Below are 19,791 nucleotides of genomic sequence, written 5' to 3'. Positions count from 1 at the left end.
CCCTTTATACCTACCCCCATCCCCTGGCAACCACTACTGTATTCTCTGCTTCTATGAGTTTGACTATTTTAGATGCCTCATATAAGTGGAATCATGCAGAATTTGTCAGTTATGGTAATTTATAGTTTCCTAGAAAATTATCCATTTCATCTGTTTTCCATTCTTTGGACTTGAGGATATATGTATTTAACATTAAAAAAAAATTCTTTTTTAAATCTGTTTCATTTTCTTTGTAGCATTTATCATTAAGGGAAGTTATTCTTTTATTATTTACAGTCTCTTTCCCCCCATTAGATTGTTGTCTCCATGATTGTGGGGACCTTGTCTGTCTTGTTGACTAGCACCTAGAGCAAGGCCTGTCACATGGTAGCCATTCCTTAAATATTTCTTGAGTGGATGATTGTGTGATCTGTTTCTTTAAGTATGTCCCCTTTTCCATTGCTAATGCTGTTTACTTGTGTTTTCTCTTTTTTCTTGATTCTGTTGCCAAAGGCTCATCTATTTTGTTGGTTTTTTCAAAGGACCAGCTTTAAGTTCTCCAGATCAATTCAGTTTCTTAGCTTTTTAAAAAAATTCTGCTTTTTTTCTTTATTAATTTCTTCCTTCTGTTTTCTGTATGTTTTATTGTTGCTGTGTTGTTCTCATTGTTGTCTTCATTCTAAATTCTTGAGATAAGGGGCACCTGGGTGGCTCAGTCGTTAAGCGTCTGCCTTCGGCTCAGGTCATGATCTTGGGGTCCTGGGATCAAGTCCCACGTCGGTCTCCCTGCTCCGCGGGAAGCCTGCTTCTCCCTCTGCCTGCCGCTCCCCCTGCTGTGCGCTCTCGCCCTCTCGCTCTCTCTCTCTTTCTCAGGTAAATAAATAAAATCTTTAAAAAGATAAATTCTTGAGGTGAAAACTAAGTTTATTGTCTGTCTTCCTTCTTTTCTGATAAATACTTTTAATGCTGTAAATTTTCCTCCTCACTTTTGCTTCATTCCATAGGTTCCAATGGCTTTTTTTTTTTTAAACTTCTGATTTATGTTTTCAGTTTTTATTTTCTCTTCAACCCAAGATTTATTTAGAAGTGCATTTAAAAATTTCCAGATTTGTAGATCTGGGAGGGGGTGGACTTTATTTATTTATTTATTTTGCTATTACATTAATTAAAAATTTTTTTTTTTAGAGAGAGTGAGAGTGTGGGGCAGGGAGGGGCAGAGGGAGAGGGAGAGAGAGAATCTTAGGCAGGCTCCATGCCTAGCACAGAGTGTGGTGCAGGGCTTGATCTCACTATCTGAGATCATGACCTGAGCTGAAATCAAGAGTTGGATGCTTAACTGACTGAGCCACCCAGGTGCCCCATAATTTTTAACACATGGTAACTGTGGCCTAGGTAATACCGGCTTTATGGAAATTTTTGGATATTTCCTTTGTTACCTAGAAAAGAGGTCCATAGACTACACCCTGTAGGCCACAAGGGCCTGGTGCCTATTTTAGAAATCAAGTTTTGTTGGAACACAGCTGTACTCATTTGTTTACCAGTTACAACTGCACAACTGAGTGGTTGTGACAGAGACCCTGTGGCCCATGCAGCTTAAAACATTTACTGTCTGGACTTTTCACAAAAAGTTTGCTGACCCCTGACTTAAAACATGGTCAGTTTTTGTGACTTTTTCATATGCATCAAAAAATATGTATATTGTCTCTAGGGTACAAGTCTCTTATATCCTCATTAGAATAAGCTTGTTAAGTTGTGTTATAGTGATCCTTATGTCCTTCCTCATAGTTTGTGGTTTTGATTATACATATCTGAGAGAGATGTATATAAAACTCCCATCCACTTCTATATTTTAGTCAGGGTTAGGTTTATATATTTTGAAGCTGCATTGTTATTGCATAAAGAGTTTATAAAGGTTCATAACTATTGTCCTGTTGTGTTTTCCTTAATAAAATATGAAATAGTCTTCTTTGCCCACTTACACATTTATGTATGTATGTCTTAAAGTATTTCTAAAGAATATTATTGTTCCTGTCAGGTTTAGGTTGAACTACATATATTAGGAAAAATAAATAAATAACAGTTTAAACAAGAAAGATTATTTCTTTCTTGGGTAGAAGTCTGGAGATAGGTATTCCAGGGCTCTGTGATGTCATCAGGGACCCAGGCTCCTATCTTCTGCTTCACCATCTTGGTATATGGTTTTCATCCTAAGGTCCCCTCATGGTCCACGAGACTTCTGGAGTTCCAGCCAGCACATCTCCATTGAGGGCCAGAAGGAAGAGGAAAGGTAGGAGGGCAAAAAGGGGCCCATCCTAGCTCAGCCAATTCCTGATAAATGACCTCAGAAATCCCAGAATACAAGTCCATTTCCATCTCACTGGCAGAACTTAGTGAAGTAGCCACACCTAAGCAGAGAGGCCTGTCAGGTAGTAACCAAGGAGGAAGGTGAGACTGGACATTTGGGTCTGCCACTGCCTCTTGCATGTAGCCTTTTCCTTTTACAACTTTTTCTATTCCTTCATTGTCAACCTTCCTCAGTTATTTTGTTTCAGGTATGTCTCTTGTAAATAGAATATAGCAAGATCTTGAGTTCTTTGGTTTTAAACAATCAGAACATCTGTCTTAATAGGTGAGTGTAATGCATTCATTTTATTATCATTGCTGATATATGTGGCAGTATTTCTGCAATTGTCTTTTTTGCCTTCTGTTTGCCATGCTTTCTATTTAATTCTTTTTACTTTCCCTGTCATTTGTTACACTGAATTTTCTTTTTTTTTTTTCTGTTTTAGAAGTTGTATGTACTGTTTTGATTCTTTTAGTTATTACTCTTAGTGTTTTTTAACATTGTTTTAAAATAATTTCAAATTTACAGAAAAGTTGCAAGAATAGTACAAAGGATTCCTGTGTGCCCTTTACCGAGATTCCTCAAATGTCAACAGTTTATCAAATTTCCATTATCATTTTTTCCTTATACCTATGAATAGTGTTTCCTGAACCATTTGAGAATACGTTACACACATAATGCCCCTTCCATGGACATTTCCTAAAGAACAGGTCCATTCTCTTACATAATAACAATAAAAGAGTCAATTCAGGACATTAAAATTCATACAGTACTATTACCTAGTCGATAGATAGTGTTCAAATTTCACCAGTTATCTTAGTGGGAAACAACACTTTATTTTGGTCCTGGATGCAGGTTCACACATTGCATGTCATTATCATGACTCCGTGGTCTCCTTTGATCTTCTGTGAATGTAGGATTTTTGAAGACTGTAGGCCAGTTATTTTGGAAAATGTCCCTCATTTTGGATTTGTTTACATTTTTCATGATGAGATGCAGATTACGCACTTTTGGCAAAACTACCGCAAAAGTCATGTTGCATTCTTCTCAGTGATTTGTATCAGGAGGCACATGGTATCAATTTGTCCCATTACTGGTGGTTTCACCTTTGACTGGATGCTTAAGGTAGTGTGTTTGAAGTTTTCCACTGTAAAGTTACTCTTCCCTTTGAAATGAGTAAGTATATTGTGGGGAGTTTTAGCATTCATCAGTGATTCTTTCCTAAATTATTTATTACTAAGATGATTATCAAAGGCAAGGTTCTAATTCCATCATTCCTTTTACCAGTTGGGATTCTACTCCCAGGAAGGGCTTTCCCTACCCATTTGTTTATTTATTCATTCATTTATTTATATTTGTGTATATATCTGGATTCTTATTTTCCTCAGTGGGTTCTAATCCATTATTATCATTAGCTATTTTGAGGCATGCATTGTTTCAGAATCAACCAGTGGAAGCCCGTCCCATGTTCTTTTGACATGTTCTCATTATTTGAGTACTGCTTGATTTTCCGCACAAGAAGATGTTCCACTTTCATCTTGTTCTTTCCTGGATTCGGCATTTCTCCAAGGAGCCCTGATTCCTTTTATTTTTTAACAGCTTTATTGAGGTATAATTGCATACAATAAACCACACATGTTTAAAGTAGACAATTTGTTAAGTTTTGACATGTACATACCTGTACATACCATCACCACAATCAAGATAATGAAAATATCCATCACCCACAAAATTTTCTTAATGCCCCTTTGTAATTCCTCCCTTACCACTCCCTGTCCCTCCTGCAACCCCAGAAGCCCTGATCTACAGTCACTATAGAGTAGTCTGCATTTTTTTAGGGAAAAAATATACATATATATAGAATCATATACTCTGTACTTTTTGTCTGTCTCATTTCATACACCAGAATTATTTTGAGATTCATGTATGTTATAGCAGGTATCAATAGTTTACACCTTTTATTACAGAAAAGTATTAAATTGTATAAATATTACCACAGTTTGTTTATTCATTTGCCTGTTGATAGACATTTGAGTTACTTGCAGTTTTGGTTTATTACAAATAAAGCTACTTTGAACCTCTGTGTACAAGTCTTTGTATGGATATGTGCTCTCTCTCCCCTTGGGGAGATGCTTAGGAGCAGACTGGTTGAATTATATGGCACATGTATATTTAACTTTTTAAGAAATTCCAGACTCTTTTCCAAAATAGTCTGCTGAGATTTTTGATTGGGATTATATTGAATATGGATCATTTTGGGGAGAATTAACATCTTAATAATATTGAGTGTTCCAATCTATGAACATGTTATATCTCTCCATTTATTTAGGTCTTTAATTTTCTCAATAATGGTTTGTACATTGCTACATACAAGTCTTGCATATCTTTTGTCAGATTTATTCCTCCACATTTCATATTTTTATCCTATTATAAATACTTTCATTTTAATCTCAATTTCCTATTGTTCACTGTTACTGTATAAAAATACAATTGATTTTTGTATATAGAGTTTACGTCCTACCTTTCTAAATTCACTTGTTAATTTTAGTACCTTTTTTGAAGAATCCATTGGATTACCCACATAGGTTGTCATCTGTGAATAAAAGCAGTTTTACTTCTTTCTTTCCAATCTGGATGCCTTCTGTTTATTTTTCTTACCTTACTGCACTCATTGGAATCTCCCAATAAACTGCTGAATACAACTGTTGAGGGCAGTCATGGTACCGTTCTTCCTGATCTTGGGGGAAATTATTCAGTCTTTTACTATTAAAGTATGATGTTACCTGAAGGTTTTTCCACTTATTGATTTGAGGAAATTTACTTCTATCCCTAGTTTTCTGAGCATTCTCTTTTTCATCAATAATAAATGTTGCATTTTGTCAAATGCTTATTTGTATCTACTGAGATGATCCTATAGTGCTTTCTTTTTTAGTCTGTTAATATTGATGAATTACATTGGTTGAATTTTTATTGCTAAACCAACTTTTCACTCCTGGAATAAACCCCATCAGTCAGGATGAATTATCCATTTTAAGTACTGCTAGATTTGATTTGCTAAAATTTTGTTCAGAATTTTTACACCTATCTACTTGAGGGATAGTAGTATGTAGTTATCTTTTCTTGTAAAGTCTTTCTCTAGCTTTGGTATCAGAAATGCTGGCTTCAGAAAACAAGTTTGACAGTATTGCCTCCTTTTCAATTTAACGGGAGAGTTTTTGTAGAATTGATAGTCTTTCTTCTTTAAGTATTCGGTAGAATTCACCAGTCAAACCTTCTGGGTCTGGAATCTTCATTGTGGGAAGCTTTTCAACTACCAGTTTGATTTATTTAATAGATATAAGGCTATTCAGGCTATATATTTCTTCTTGAGTGAGCTTTGGTAATTTATATCTTTCAAGGGACTTATTTCATCTAAGTATTTGAATTTATTGGCATAAAGTTGTTAGAATAATATCTTTCATTGTTTATTATCTGTAAAATCATTGTAATGTCATCTCTCTTGTTACTATATTGGTAATTTATTTCTCTTTTCTGATAAATCTGGCTAGAAATGTAACAATTTTATTGAATATCTCAAAAAATCACTTTTGTTTCATTGATTTTCTCTGTTTATCTGTGTACTGTTTCATTTATGTCAACTCTGATAAATGATATTGACTTCTCTTTGCTTACTTTGAGCTTCACTTGTTCTTTTTCTATTTTTTTCCCTCTATTTGTCTTAAGGTGTACGGAAGCTGAGTTCATTCATTTGAGATCTGTTTTCTTTTTTTATAGAAATTTATGTAAATTTCCAAGTACTCCTTTAGTTGTATCTCACAAATCTTGCTGTGTTTTTCATTTTTATTCAGTTCAAAATAATTTGTAATTTTCCTTTTGACTTCCTCATTGATCCATAGGTTATGTATGTATGTATGTATGTATGTATTATACAGTTTTATTGAGATATAATTACATAAAACATTGTATAAGTTTTAGGTGTAGAGCATAATGATTTGATACATGTATATATTGCAAAATAATTAGCACAAGTTTAGTCAACATCCATCATCTTGCATAGTTACAAATTGCTTTTTTTTTTTTAAGATTTTATTTATTTGACAGAGAGAGAGAGAGAGAGCAGGAACACAAGCAGGGGGAGTGGGAGAGGGAGAAGCAGGCTTCCCGTGGAGCAGGGAGCCCGATGCGGGGCTCGATCCCAGGACCCTGGAATCATGACCTGAGCCGAAGGCAGATGCTTAACGACTGAGCCACTCAGGCGCCCCTACAAATTGCTTTTGTGTGTGTGTGTGTATGATGAGAACTTTTAAGATTTATTCTCTTAGTAACTGTCAAATATATAATACAGTATTGTTAACTATAGTCATCATGTTGTACATTACATCCCCAGGACTTTTATTTATGTTACAGTTAGATGAATTTACCTATTAAAGAAAACTATTTTAAAATTAGATAGCAAAGACAAACCCAACTCTATGTTCTATGCAAGAGTCAAACAAAACACGAAGATTAAAAAAGGCTAAAAATAAAGGGATGGGCAAAAGTATATCAGGAACATGGGAACAGTAAGAAAGCAGGAGTTGCAATCACAGCAAGATCAGGATCAAAGGCAAGGAAGCTCACTATTTCTTTTTTCTTTATTCTTTTTTTTGCGTGTATTTTCACTGAGATGATTTTTCCATATTTTATTATTTTTTCTAAGTTTAAGTTTTTATTTTCACTCCAGTTAGTTAACATATAGTGTAGTATTAGATTGTATACAGTATAGTGATTCAACACTTCCGTACAACACCCGGTGCTCATTGCAAGTGCACTCCTTCATCTCCATCACCTATTCGCCCATTCCCCCACCCACCTCCCCTAAGGGGGCCATCAGTACATTCTCTATAGTTAAGAGTCTGTTTCTTGGTTTGCTTCCTCTCTTTTTTCCCCCCTTTGTTCATTTGTTTTGTTTCTTAAATACCACACAAGTGAAATCACATGGTATTTGTCTTTCTCTGACTGACTTATTTCACTTAGCATTATACTCTCTAGATCCATTCATGTCATTGCAAATGGCAGGATTTCTTTCTTTTTGATGGCCGAGTAGTATTCCATTGTGTATACATACCACATCTTCTTCATCCATTCATCTGTCAGCGGACACTTGGGCTATTTCCATACTTTGGCTGTTGTTGATAATGCTGCTATAAACATCAGGGTACATGATTCCCTTTGAATTAGTATGTTTGTATTCTTTAGGTAAATACTTAATAGTGCAATTGTAGGATTATAGGATAGTTCTATTTTTAACTTTTTGAGGAACCTCCATACTGATTTCCATAGTGGCTGCACCAGTTTGCATTCCCACCAACAGTATAAGAGGATTCCTTTTCCTCTGCATCCTCACCAGCACCTGTTGTTTCTTGTATTTTTGATTTTAGCAGTTCTGGCAGATGTGAGCTGATATTGTAGGTTTGATTTGCATTTCCCTGAGGATCAGTGATGTTGAGTATCTTTTCATGTGTCTGTTGGCCATCTGGATGTCTTCTTTGGAAAATGTCTATTCATGTCTTCTGCTCATTTTTTAATTGGCTGCCCATTTTTTAATTGGATGATTCATGTTTTGGGTGTTGAGTTTTATAAGTTCTTTCTATATTTTGGATACTAACCTTTTATCAGATATGTCATTTGCAGATATCTTCTCCCATCGCTTCTCGGCCTTTTGGCTAAGGTCAAGTGCAGATATCTTCTCCCATTCAGTAGGTTACCATTTCCAGTACTCTTCATTTCTGTTTCCATCTGTTATCATTTTCTTTCTTCTTAAATGTCTTTTAATGTTTCTGGTAGTGTAAGTCTTCTGGTGAAATATTCTTTCAACTTTCGTATGTCTGAAAAAAGTCTTTAATTCTATCTTTAAAAAATATTTTCAATAGGTAAAAAAACTCTAGGGTGGCCATTTTTTCTTTCAGAACTATAAAGATATTTCTCTACCATCCAATGAGAAACCGGCTATCATCTTTACCTTTGTTTCTGTTTACTTAATATGACTTTTTTTCTGACTTCTCTTAAGATTTTATCTTTTTCACAGTTTTAAGCTATTTGATTATAGTGTGCCATGGTGTAATTGTTTTCATGTGTTCTGTACTTGGGTTTCATTGAGCTTAGACATGTGGATTTATATTTTTCATCAAATTTACAAAAATCTCAGCTATTATTTCTACAAGTTTTTTGTTTTTTTTTTTCTGTTCCACTTTCGTTTTCTTTGGATATTCCAATTATACACATATTTGGCCACTTGATGTTGTCTCACAGTTCACTGATGTTGTGTTCATTGTTTTTTGGTCTTTTTTTTTTTTTCTATCTGTGATTTATATAGTTTCTATTGCTATGTCTTCAAGTTCACTAATCTTTCCTTCTGTAATATTTAATTTCCTGTTAATCCTATCCATTTTCAATCTTTCCTCTAGCTTCCTGTACACACACAGAATATTTATAATGATAATGGTTATTTCAAGAAGCTTTTCTTCTAATTCATCTTTGATATTTCTTGCTCTATTTTGGTTGATTTATTTTTTTCTTATGTATGGGTCACATTTTTCTGCTTCTTCCTATGCCTAGTAGTTTTATATGAATGCCAGATACTGTTAATTTTACTAAATAACCCTTTGAGGTTTCATATCTAGCCAGAAAGCACTTTGCTTATCAGCTTTCTTTTATTGTTAGAAAGAAAACTCATGTATCTGATCTTATTTTTTTCTTTCTAAAGAAAAGTTAATAGGTTTCTGCAACTCTAAGGAACGTTTTGTCACCAAAAATTAAGGAACGTTTGAATTGAATAGACTGGAAGGTGTGGAGAAAGAAAAATGAGTTAGACCAGTCATTCCCAAACTTGGCTGAACATTGGAATCACCTGAGTAGTTTAAAAAATACACTGAGCCAATCTGAAAAGGCTATATACTACATGATTCCAACTATAAGACATGCTATACAAGGAAGGGAAAAACTATGGATATAATAAAAAGATAAGTGGTTGCTAGGGGTTAGGGAGGGGAGAGGTTGAATAGGGAGGATAGAGGATTTTTTAGGGCAGTGAAATTATCCTGTATGATGTTATAATGGTGGATACATGCTATTATACATTTGTGAAAACCCACAAAATGTACAACCCCAAGAGTGAATCTTTTTTTTTTAAGATTTTATTTATTTATTTGAGAGAGAGAGAGAGAAAGAGAGAGCAAGAGGGAGAGGAAGAGGGCAAAGAATCTGAAGCAGACTCTGTGCAAGGCACAGAGCCCGACGTGGGGCTCGATTATGACCTGAGCCAAAACCAAGAGTCAGACACTTAACCGACTGAGCCACCCAGGCACCCCAGTATTTGTGAATTTCTTACCTAGTTTCCCTCAGGGGAGAGAATGGGAACTGAGGGCCACTGGTGAACACTGAGTTAGAACAAGTGAGCATTTATATGAGTAATCCCGTCTACATCATGAATCTGATGGAATCATTGAAAAATCTGCAGCTACTCTTCCCCAGGCTTTGTGATCAATGTGTTCAACCCCAATGGCAACTTCTCAACTAAAAACAGCATCAATTAGCTATTCCCTTGTCTGGGGGAGTGAACATAAGGACCTTGAACTCCCAAGGCCTCCGTTAAGTTTATGAAAGTGGCCTCACATTTTCTAGGAGAGTGGGGAATATTGACTCTGCAAATGGGCTTCTAATTTGCTCCCCAGATGAGCTCAGTTTGAATTCAGTCAACTTTGAAGTTGAGCTACTAAATGAATGACAGGAATGTCTAATCTTTGAGTATACTGTATCCCAAAATTTCTATTAAGGTTATAGAAGACTTCTGATTATGACAACTCGGCATTAAAAACTAACCCATTCTTGATATATATCCAAAGAAAATGAAATACGGATCTTAAAATGATATCTGTACTCCAGTGTTCTTTGCAGAATTATTCACAATAGTCAAGATACAAAAACAACCTAAAGGTCTGTCAATGGATGAATTGAAATAAATAAAAATAGTCAAACTCATTGAAGCAGAGAGTAGAATGGTGGTTGCCATGGCAGGAGTGGTGGAAGGGAAAATGAGGAAGTGTTGGTCAAAGGGTACAAAGTTTCAGGATGAATGAACTCTGGAGATCTAATGCACAACGTGGTGACTACCGTTTACTGTATTATAAACTTGAAATTTTCTGAGAAGGTAGATCTCAAGTATTCTTACACACACACAAAGAATGGTAACTATGAGAGGTAGACGAACCAAGAGAGACAATGGACTCTGAAAAACAAACTGAGGGTTCTAGAGGGGAGGGGGGTGGGAGGATGGGTTAGCTTGGTGGTAGGTATTGAGGAGGGCACATTTTGCATGGAGCACTGGGTGTTATGCACAAACAATGAATCATGGAACACTTCATCTAAAACTAATGATGTAATGTATGGGGATTAACATAAAAAAAATGTTAAAAAAAAAGAATGGTAACTATGTGAGGTAATGGATATGTTAATTGGCCTGAGTGTGGTGATCATTTTACTCAAAATATCATTATCAAAACATAAATTTGTACACCTTAGATATCTATAATTCCTTTTCGTCAATTATACCAAAATAAAGCTAGAAACAAACAAACATAAAACTGACCTGAATTGATTGTCTTGCAGGTATGAGAGGATTGAAATTCCAATCCATATTGTACCTCATGTAACCATTGGGAAAGTATGCCTTGAATCAGCAGTTGAGCTGCCCAAGATTCTGTGCCAAGAGGAGCAGGATGCATATAGGAGGATCCACAGGTAGAGTCCTCTCTCCTCTCTCCTCTTTACTTCTCAGGGCCTGGTCCCTCTTCTCCTCTTCTTGAGTCCCCTTTCCTTTCACCTCTCTGTGAGAAAGTGTGTTAATAATCTATTTAACATTCATTTCTCTCCTACTGCACTTTGGATCCTTCAAGGGCAATGGTACTTTTTGGATGTTAAAAACAAAACCAAAAACAACTACATCTTAGCAGCCCTACTGCCAAGCACTGGGTCTTACCCAAGAAATGTGTACTATATGAAGTGAGAGACAGCAATTTCAAATTATCTCTTTGAATTATCTTGAAGTTCTGAATAAAATTACATCCTCCAAATCATGAAAAATTTAACTATAATGGAATTTAAATTATACATATCAATCTAATCCAATTCACAAAGGTCTGGTGCAGTTTATCATTTTGTTACATAGTCTATGACCATTTTGTTTTCCCTTCACTGCTGCTTTGCTACTAACCTGAACTATTTTATCCCTTTAGCCTTACACATCTGGACTCAGTAACCAAGATCCATAATGGCTCAGGTAAGATTTCTTTTTTCTAGAATATAGGCAGTGAGGGTGCCTGGGTGGCTCAGTCATTAAGCATCTGCCTTTGGCTCAGGTCATGATCTCAGGGTCCTGGGATCGAGACCCTGTCAGGCTCCCTGCTCGGTGGGAGGCCTGCTTCTGCCTTTCCCTCTCCCTCTGCTGCTCCCCCTGCTTGTGCTCTCTCACTCTCTCTCTTGAATAAATAAATAAAATCTTAAAAAAAAAGACTTTAAAAAATAAAATATAGGCAGTGATCTCTGAAATACTCAGCTGACAGAAACAAATTTAGTTTATGTGCTTGAAGTAATAGGTTCAAGTTCTCCTTGAATTTCCTTTTCCAAGAGCTTTGCCATTCATTAATCCTGCTCCCAACTTTTCTTTTGAACCCTGCAGACCCTTTACTCTATATGCTACCTAGAGTAAGGCTGGAGGAAAGACTGGGACGAACTTTATGATCGACTTTCTCAGGGAGGAGGAAGGGCCCTGATTTTTTGTGTTTGCCAGTTTCCACCATGGCTGATTTTAAACAACTAATGTGGCCTCAACCAGCTCACAGACTTCTGAAATTTCAGTAGTTGGCTTTCATGGGCTGATCTAAATTGGTTCCAGCACAGCACTACCAGCCTAGTATGGTGGGAGTTGAAAGAGATGGATAGACAGACAGATAAAAGGGAGGGTATGAAGGAAGAAATCTTTTCATGTCAATAAACACAGAAGGAATTCCTATACAAGGCCAAGGAGCAGAAAACTCAATACAATATACATACTAAATCACTTTTCCCCAGCATACACACCTACCCTACCATACCTTCTCTTTGAATAACCCTGATTCCCAGACCACTTTGTGTAGTCTTTCCCAGTGACTGGCAGAGTCACCAGTGAGGAAGAAAGGGAGGCTTTCAAGTTATAGGCCATTACTTTGAGAGGAAAAGAAGAGATAGCTTGGTATATCTCTCCCATCATTTCTGTCTGGAGGTAAAATATGACGAAGAATTAAAAGTTGGTAGTATATGACATGTAGCCATATTCTAAAGCCACAGTGATTTATTTTATTTTATTTTAAAGATTTTATTTATTTACAGCGAGAGAGGGAACACAAGCAGGGGGGAGTGGAGAGGGAGAAGCAGGCTTCCCGCCAAGCAAGGAGCCTGACGGGGGGCTCAATCCCAGGACCCCAGGACCATGACCTGAGCCGAAGGCAGATGCCTAATGACTGAGCCATCCAGGTGCCCCACAGTAATTTAAATAGTATGGTACTAACTAAAAAATGAACAAATAAATCAGTAGAACTGAATAGAGCCCACAAATGGGCCCAATGTGTGTATAAGAGTTTATATTTAAGAAAGATATTACTTCAAATCAATAAAAAAGGATGGATTATATACCAGTGTTGGGACAGTTCCTTTGTTTGATAGTTTATTCATTCAGGAAGTATCTGTGTGCCAGCTGAACAAAAGAGACATTCTTAACTTTCATGGACTTCTATTCTTCTATTTCCATTTGGGGGAAAATAGATTCCTAACTAACATCATACACAAAAAATAAATTCCAGATGTAGTTAAGCTTTTTAAAAAATGTTTAAGTTTGTTTGTTTGTTTGTTTATTTATGTAATCTCTACACCCAATGTGGGGCTCAAACTCATGACCCTGAGATCAAGAGTTGCAGGCTCTTCTGACTGAGCCAGCCAAGCGCCCCTAGATTTGAACTTTGACTATTAAATGTGGGATAGCCACTTTGGGAAAGAGTTAGCAATTACAGTTACCAAATGTTCCACCAGTTGTATATATACCCCAAAGAGATGAAAACAGGTGTTCAAATGAAAACTTGCATAGGAATATTCATAGCAGCATTATTCACAATAGCCAAAAGGTGGAAACAACCCAGTGTCTGTCAGTGGGTGAATGGACAAAGTGTGATCCATCCATACAATGGAGTACTGTTCAACAACAAAAAGGACTACTGATAAATGAACCACCTGGATGAATCTCAAGAGCATTATGCCAAGTGAAAGCAGGATTACACAAAATGCTACATACTTTATTGTTCCATTTATATGAAATTCAAGAATAGGCAAAAGTCATCTGTGGTGACAGCAAGTAGATCAGCAGCTGCTGGGGCCAAAGGGCAAAGGGAACTGCAGAGGGCCCTCTGGGCTTATGGAAAGGATCTGTTTCTTCACTAGAGATCATTACCACAGGTACACGTTTGTCAAAACTCAGTGAACTGTACACTTTAAATGGGGTCATTTTATTGTCTATAAATTATGCCCTTTATAGCTCATTTTATTTTATTTTTTAAGGTTTTATTCATTTATTTGAGAGAGAGAGAGCATGAACAGGGTGGAGGGGCAGAGGGAGAGGGAGAAGCAGGCTCCCCACCGAGCAGGGATCCCGATGCGGGACTTGATCCTAGGACCCTGGGATTATGACCTCAGCTGAAAACAGACACCTAACTGACTGAACCACCCAGGCGCGCCCCCCCCCCCTTTATAGCTCATTTTAAAAGTTAAAAAAATACAGGAGGAAAATAAAGAGGATATTTTTCAAACTCTGGGAAGACTTGGCTTAATTAAGCTGACTAAGAAAGAATGAAAGACTTGGGATGCCTGGGTGGCTCAGTCGTTAAGCGTCTGCCTTCGGCTCAGGTCATGATCCCAGGGTCCTGGGCTCGAGCCCTGCATCGGGCTCCCTGCTCAGCGGGGAGTCTGCTTCTCCCTCTCCCTCTGCCCCTCCCCCTGCTCATGCATGCTCTCTCTCTCTCAAATAAAATCTTAAAAAAAAAAAAGAATGAAAGACTTTTATAGAAAAATCAAATTGTTCATAAACATCTTTAGAAGAAGTATGGATTAAGATGGCAGTTTTTCACCTTTTCTTTTGGCAAAGATTAAATTGAGAGGTATTTAGGTGAAGATGTGGGGGAAGTGAACGCTCCCATATACTGTTCCTGGAGGTATAATTTGGTGCAATCTGGAAAATACTGGCTAATCAGTTTTATTTATTTATTTTTAAAGATTTTATTTTATTTATTTGACAGAGAGAGAGACACAGCTAGAGAGGGAACACAAGCAGGGGGAGTGGGAGAGGGAGAAGCAGGCTCCTGGCCGAGCAGGGAGCCCCACGGGGCTCGATCCCAGGACCCTGGGATCATGACCTGAGCCGAAGGCAGACGCTTAACGACTGAGCCACCCAGGCACCTCTGGCTAATCAGTTTTAAAATAAACATGTACTTGAATCTAACAGTTCCACCTCTAGAAATGTATCCTTCAAAAATTTGTAGGACAAGTATGCAAAAATAAATTTAAAGGGATATTAACCACAGTCTTTGTAATAGCAAAAAAATGGATGCCACTGAAGTGTCCATCAGTAGAAGACTCATTAAATTGGTACATCCATGGGGCGCCTGAGTGGTGCAGTTGAAACTCTTGGTTTCAGTTCAGGTCACGATCTCAGGGTTGTGAGATGGAGCCCCTCATCGGGCTCCATGCTCAGTGTGGAGTCTGCTTGAGGCTCTCTCTCCTTCTCCCTCCCCATCTGCCCCTGCCCTGCTTGTGCTCTTTCTCTCTCTCTCTCTCACATAAATAAATACATCTTTAAATTGGTACATCCATTCTGATGAATATTGTGCAGCCCTTAAGAAAGAAAGCCAGATCTTTCCTGACACAGAAAGATGTCATTGTTATGTGGTAAAAAAGTAACATCCAAAATCATACAGTTTTTATTCAAAAGTATACATACAAATGCACACATGTACACAGGTATGTCATATACATACATCTTGGAAGATATTACAGTGGTCATTTTCAATAAGTCATATATTTTTTTAAAGATTTTATTTATTTGAGAGAGAGACAGCACGAGCAGGGTGGAGGGGCAGAGGGAGAGGGAGAAGCAGACTCCCTGCTAAGCAGGGAGCCTGACACAGGGCTCAATGCCAGGAATCATGCCCTGAACCAAAGGCAGATGTTTAACCGACTGAGCCACCCAGCCACCCAGGCGTCCCTCAATAAGTCATGTATTATGAAGGAGAAAAAGGTATTTCCATTAGGCAGAGTTTGTTTTAGAATGAGTACTATAAGGGCACCTGGGTGGCTCAGTTGGTTAAGCGTCTGCCTTTGGCTCAGATCATGATCTCAGGGTTCTGGGATCGAGCCCCACATCAGGCTCCCTGCTCCACAGGGAGCCTGCTTCTTCCTCTCCCGCTTCCCCTGCTTGTGCTTTCTCTCTGTTCGTCAAATAAGTAAATAAAATCTTAAAAAAAATGAGTGCTATAGAATCTTTGTCTCACCATCAAGCTGAATATGAAAGATGGTAACTCCCTTGCTCTTCATCTCTCTGTTTTTTCCTCATTTTAAAAGAGTAGCTTTCAGGTGAGTTGAATTAATGTATTTATTTCTTAAATATGCAAAACATTTGAGCAATTTTTCTAGTGGACTTGTGGAAAACTAAGTTGCAGAAAGCAGAGTTCTAGCTCTCTAGGGTTTATGGTCATTTGTCATTTACACTGTGCAAAGGCCTAAGGGCTGGGGAAAGAAACCTATAGTTCTTAGCCCTTTTGTGTAAGGGAGTAAAGATCTGGTTATCTTTCTTCTCTCTGCATAGCCAGGCTTTCCTCTGGCTTATGGATCTAGGGATATTCAGAATGGCCTCAAAATAGGTGTCTTCTTTGCTCAGCTCTTCTGTCTTTCTCCTGGCTAGCGATACAAAATCATCTGCTAGTCCTACCTCCTGCTCCAACTGCTTCTTTTATGTGCTCACAACTGGGGAGCCGTTGGTGGTGGAGTGTTATCTCATCCGTGTTCTTCCTGTTGAAGTGTTTACCAAGAATCTGTGCAGTCAAATGTCAGCAGTCAGCGGGCCTCTCCTACAGTGGCTGGAGGACAGACTGGAGCAAAACCAACAGCATCTGCAGGAGTTGCAACAAGAAAAGGAAGAGCTTATGCAAGAACTTTCTTCTCTAGAATAAAGTCGGAGAACAGTGAGGTAAACAAACTTTTTTTCTTCAATTTGTATATTAAGCATGGTCTGAAAATTCACCCACCTCGTGTGTAGTCAGACAATGGAGCAGCTCTCTTTATCTCCCAGTGGATGAGTTTTAATCAATAAACACAAGATGTCTTCCTGAAAGTTTCATTAGGAATCAGTGAACACTCTTACCTGTAACTGGCCTACAAAGTGCATATGAAGATGCTTTAAGTAGACAAAGTTTTTTTAAAGGCTATGGGAGGTACATTGGCAAGGACATCTTGTAATAAAATGTCCTAGGAACATATTTTAAATACTTACTTCTCCCTTGTTTAACTTTGAAGTCCTTATTTTCAATTTTAGACACTCCCTAGAATAAGCTAAAGGAAGAAGAGTATTTCCTGTTTCAATTTTATAGTTACGAGGTTTATGTTGGACAGGTACATGAGTATACTAGAGTTAGTGGAAGGAAGTGAAGGTGACTTATTAGCACCCCGCCTCTACTCTTAGCCCTCATTGAGAGGCATATGTCTTACGTCTTCCTTCTTGATCTCTAAAATATTAGGTATTCTAAGATACCTATCAAAGGTTGAATCTGTGTGGGTGCCCTTTCTAACCATATAGATGAGTTCTAGCATATTTGACTCTGAAGCAAGTTCCTATTGAGCAGATCCTATTTACCTCGGAACTTCCATTATAATATAAATATGTTTTTCCAGAAACATTAAGGACCTAGGATGTAACAAAAATCATGTTTTAACAAGTTCTGTTGCATTATTCTTTCCGTGTATAACCACAAAAGGTAAGTGCGTCTTTAGAAAAGAGTCAAGCCTATTGCATACTGGAAATTAAAGTGGGCATTGGAGGAGGTGGGAAGAAAGAAAACAATCCCAACAATAGTGACAAAGGGTTGGGTTTTGTTTTTGTTTTTTCTTCTTATTTCTCCCTAGATTATTGTTTTTCATATTGCAATGTGAAATGCACCTGTAGTCCACCTGCATGAGAATCACTTGGAGGTCAAACTTTATCTCTGGGGGTGGAACCGAGAAATCTTCATGAACCCCCAGCTGATTCTAAGGCATACTATAGTTTAAAAACCACTACCGTAGGGCATAGGGAGTGTAAATGCTGTATTTTCCTTAATTTCCCACAGGCACAGTTCTTCTCTATTCTTTTTTTTCCCTATAGGAAAAATGAAAATATCCAGGTATAAAATTAATTAAGCTAAATCAATTTTGAAGAAGTTGGAGGACTCACATTACCTGACTTCAAGACTTGCTATAAAGCTACAGTAATCAAGACAGTGTGGTTTATGCCCAACTGATTTTGACAAAGGGTAAAAGCATTTCAGTGGAGTAGAATAGACAGTCTTTTCAACAAATTATGCTGGAGCAATTGATACCCATAGGCAAAAAAATGAACTTTGACCTAAACTGCACACCTTAGACAGAAATTAACTCAAAATATATCATGGACTTAGGTGTAAGATGTAAAACTATAAAACTTTTAGGAAAAAAAATCATAGAAAAATCATCAGGACCTTGGGCTAGGCAACAAGCTCTTGGCCTTCACTACAAAAGCACAGTCCTAAAAGGAAAACAATATACTGGACTTCATCAAAATGAAAAACTTTTGCTCTGTAAAAAATTTAAGAGGAGGAAATCATTGAGAGAAATTATTTGCAAACCGTATGTCTGATCAATCTAGACTAGATAAAGTCAACAATAAAAAAAACCATCCAATTGAAAATGAGCAAAAGACATGAATAGACATTTCACTAAAGAGGATATATGGATGGCACATGAAAAGATGTTGAACTTCGGTAGTCATCAGGGAATGCAAATGAAAACCACACTGAATTATGATTACATACTTACCAGAATGGCTAAAGAAAAAATAATGAAAATACCAGATGCTGTTGAGCATACAAACTGGCTCTCTTATTTTCTCACTTCTAGGAATGTTAAATGGTACAGCTACTCTAGAAAAGAGTTTGGGAATTTCTAATAAAGTTAAACATCCATGTATCATACAACCCAGCAGTTGCACTCCTGGATTTTTATCCCGGAGAAATGAGAAGCGATGATGGCACAAAAATTTGTACACAGATGTTCTTAGCAGCTTATTTGTAAGAGCTAAAAACTGGAAATAACCCAGATGTTCTGCAATTGAGTGAGTGATTAAACCAAACATCCGTACCATAGAATACTACTCTGCAATGAAGAGAAACAGATGACTATTGATACACACCACTTGGGTAGACCTCAAGGGTATTATGATGAATGAAAAGGCCAGTCTCAAAAGGTCACATACTATATGATTGCATTCTTGAAATGACAAAATTCTAGAAATGAAGAATAGATTAATGATTGCCAGGGATAGGGACTGGAGGGGGTATGGGATATGTGTGACTATGAAGGGATAACACAGGATGTTCATTTGTGCTGATGGAACAGTTCTGTATCTTGATTATGGTGTTGATTACATTATCTGTGCTAAAACTACATAGACCTACACACACCCACAAATGAATGCATGTGAAATCTAGTGAAACTGAATAAGGTCTGTAGTCGAGTTAGCAGTATTGTGCTATTGTCAATATGTCAGTTTTGAAGTTGTACTATAGTAATATAAGATCTTGCCACTGGGGGGAAACTGGGTAAAGGGTACATGGGACTCACTGTACTATTTTTGCAACTTCCTGTAAATCTATAATTATTACAAAATAAAAAGTTAGACGTATTAAATAAGGAACTAGGAGGAATGGTACTTAATTGATGAAATAAGAGTGATGAAAAGAAAACCCAAGGGGAATAAAATGATTTGAATGTTTTTACAGGCCAATGTTGAGCACATGTCCCTTTCTTTTTCTGGGCTTCATTTTTTTTCATTTATAAGGTTAGAGTGGATCACCACCGAGGTTCCTTTTAGCTCAGTGTTCAGTCTTTAAAAGTGTTCAGCATCACAAGGAACAGTGATATAAAGAAGATGTATCATTAATTTCCCACCTGCACTAATCGGGCTTACTTTACACAAAATATTGCACTCCCTATGCAACCCTGCACCCCTTTTGGTCAGTAGATTCTCTATTTTCAATCACAGCCAAGACTCTGATGGGAACAATATATACACTTGCCTTCTCTCTCCATTTTGTCATTTTCTGTTCATTCAAGTCATTGCATTC

At 37.3% G+C, this 19,791-nt stretch overlaps 1 protein-coding gene across 2 annotated transcripts in view; it reads left to right on the top strand.

The window, feature by feature from the left end:
• The window catches only part of BRCC3 (BRCA1/BRCA2-containing complex subunit 3), a 58,083-nt gene extending 38,632 nt beyond the window's left edge, over positions 1–19,451 (top strand). The window contains exons 8-12 of one of the 2 annotated variants that reach the window (XM_035010559.1): positions 2,192–2,266; positions 10,970–11,101; positions 11,596–11,639; positions 16,457–16,625; positions 17,796–19,451. In XM_035010559.1, the coding sequence (XP_034866450.1) occupies positions 2,192–2,266; positions 10,970–11,101; positions 11,596–11,639; positions 16,457–16,608 (403 nt within the window). In that variant the 3' untranslated portion in view covers positions 16,609–16,625; positions 17,796–19,451. The remainder of the gene's footprint in view (positions 1–2,191; positions 2,267–10,969; positions 11,102–11,595; positions 11,640–16,456; positions 16,626–17,795) is intronic. The other variant, XM_035010566.1, reaches the window with a different exon arrangement.
• Positions 19,452–19,791: the final 340 nt, after the last annotated feature.

Source organism: Mirounga leonina, unplaced genomic scaffold (assembly GCF_011800145.1).
Source record: "Mirounga leonina isolate KUSES-001 unplaced genomic scaffold, KU_Mleo_1.0 Mir_101799, whole genome shotgun sequence".
NCBI classification, from domain to species: domain Eukaryota; kingdom Metazoa; phylum Chordata; class Mammalia; order Carnivora; family Phocidae; genus Mirounga; species Mirounga leonina.
Note: the sequence above shows the minus strand (reverse complement) of the source record. Positions and strands in the feature narration are given on the sequence as shown.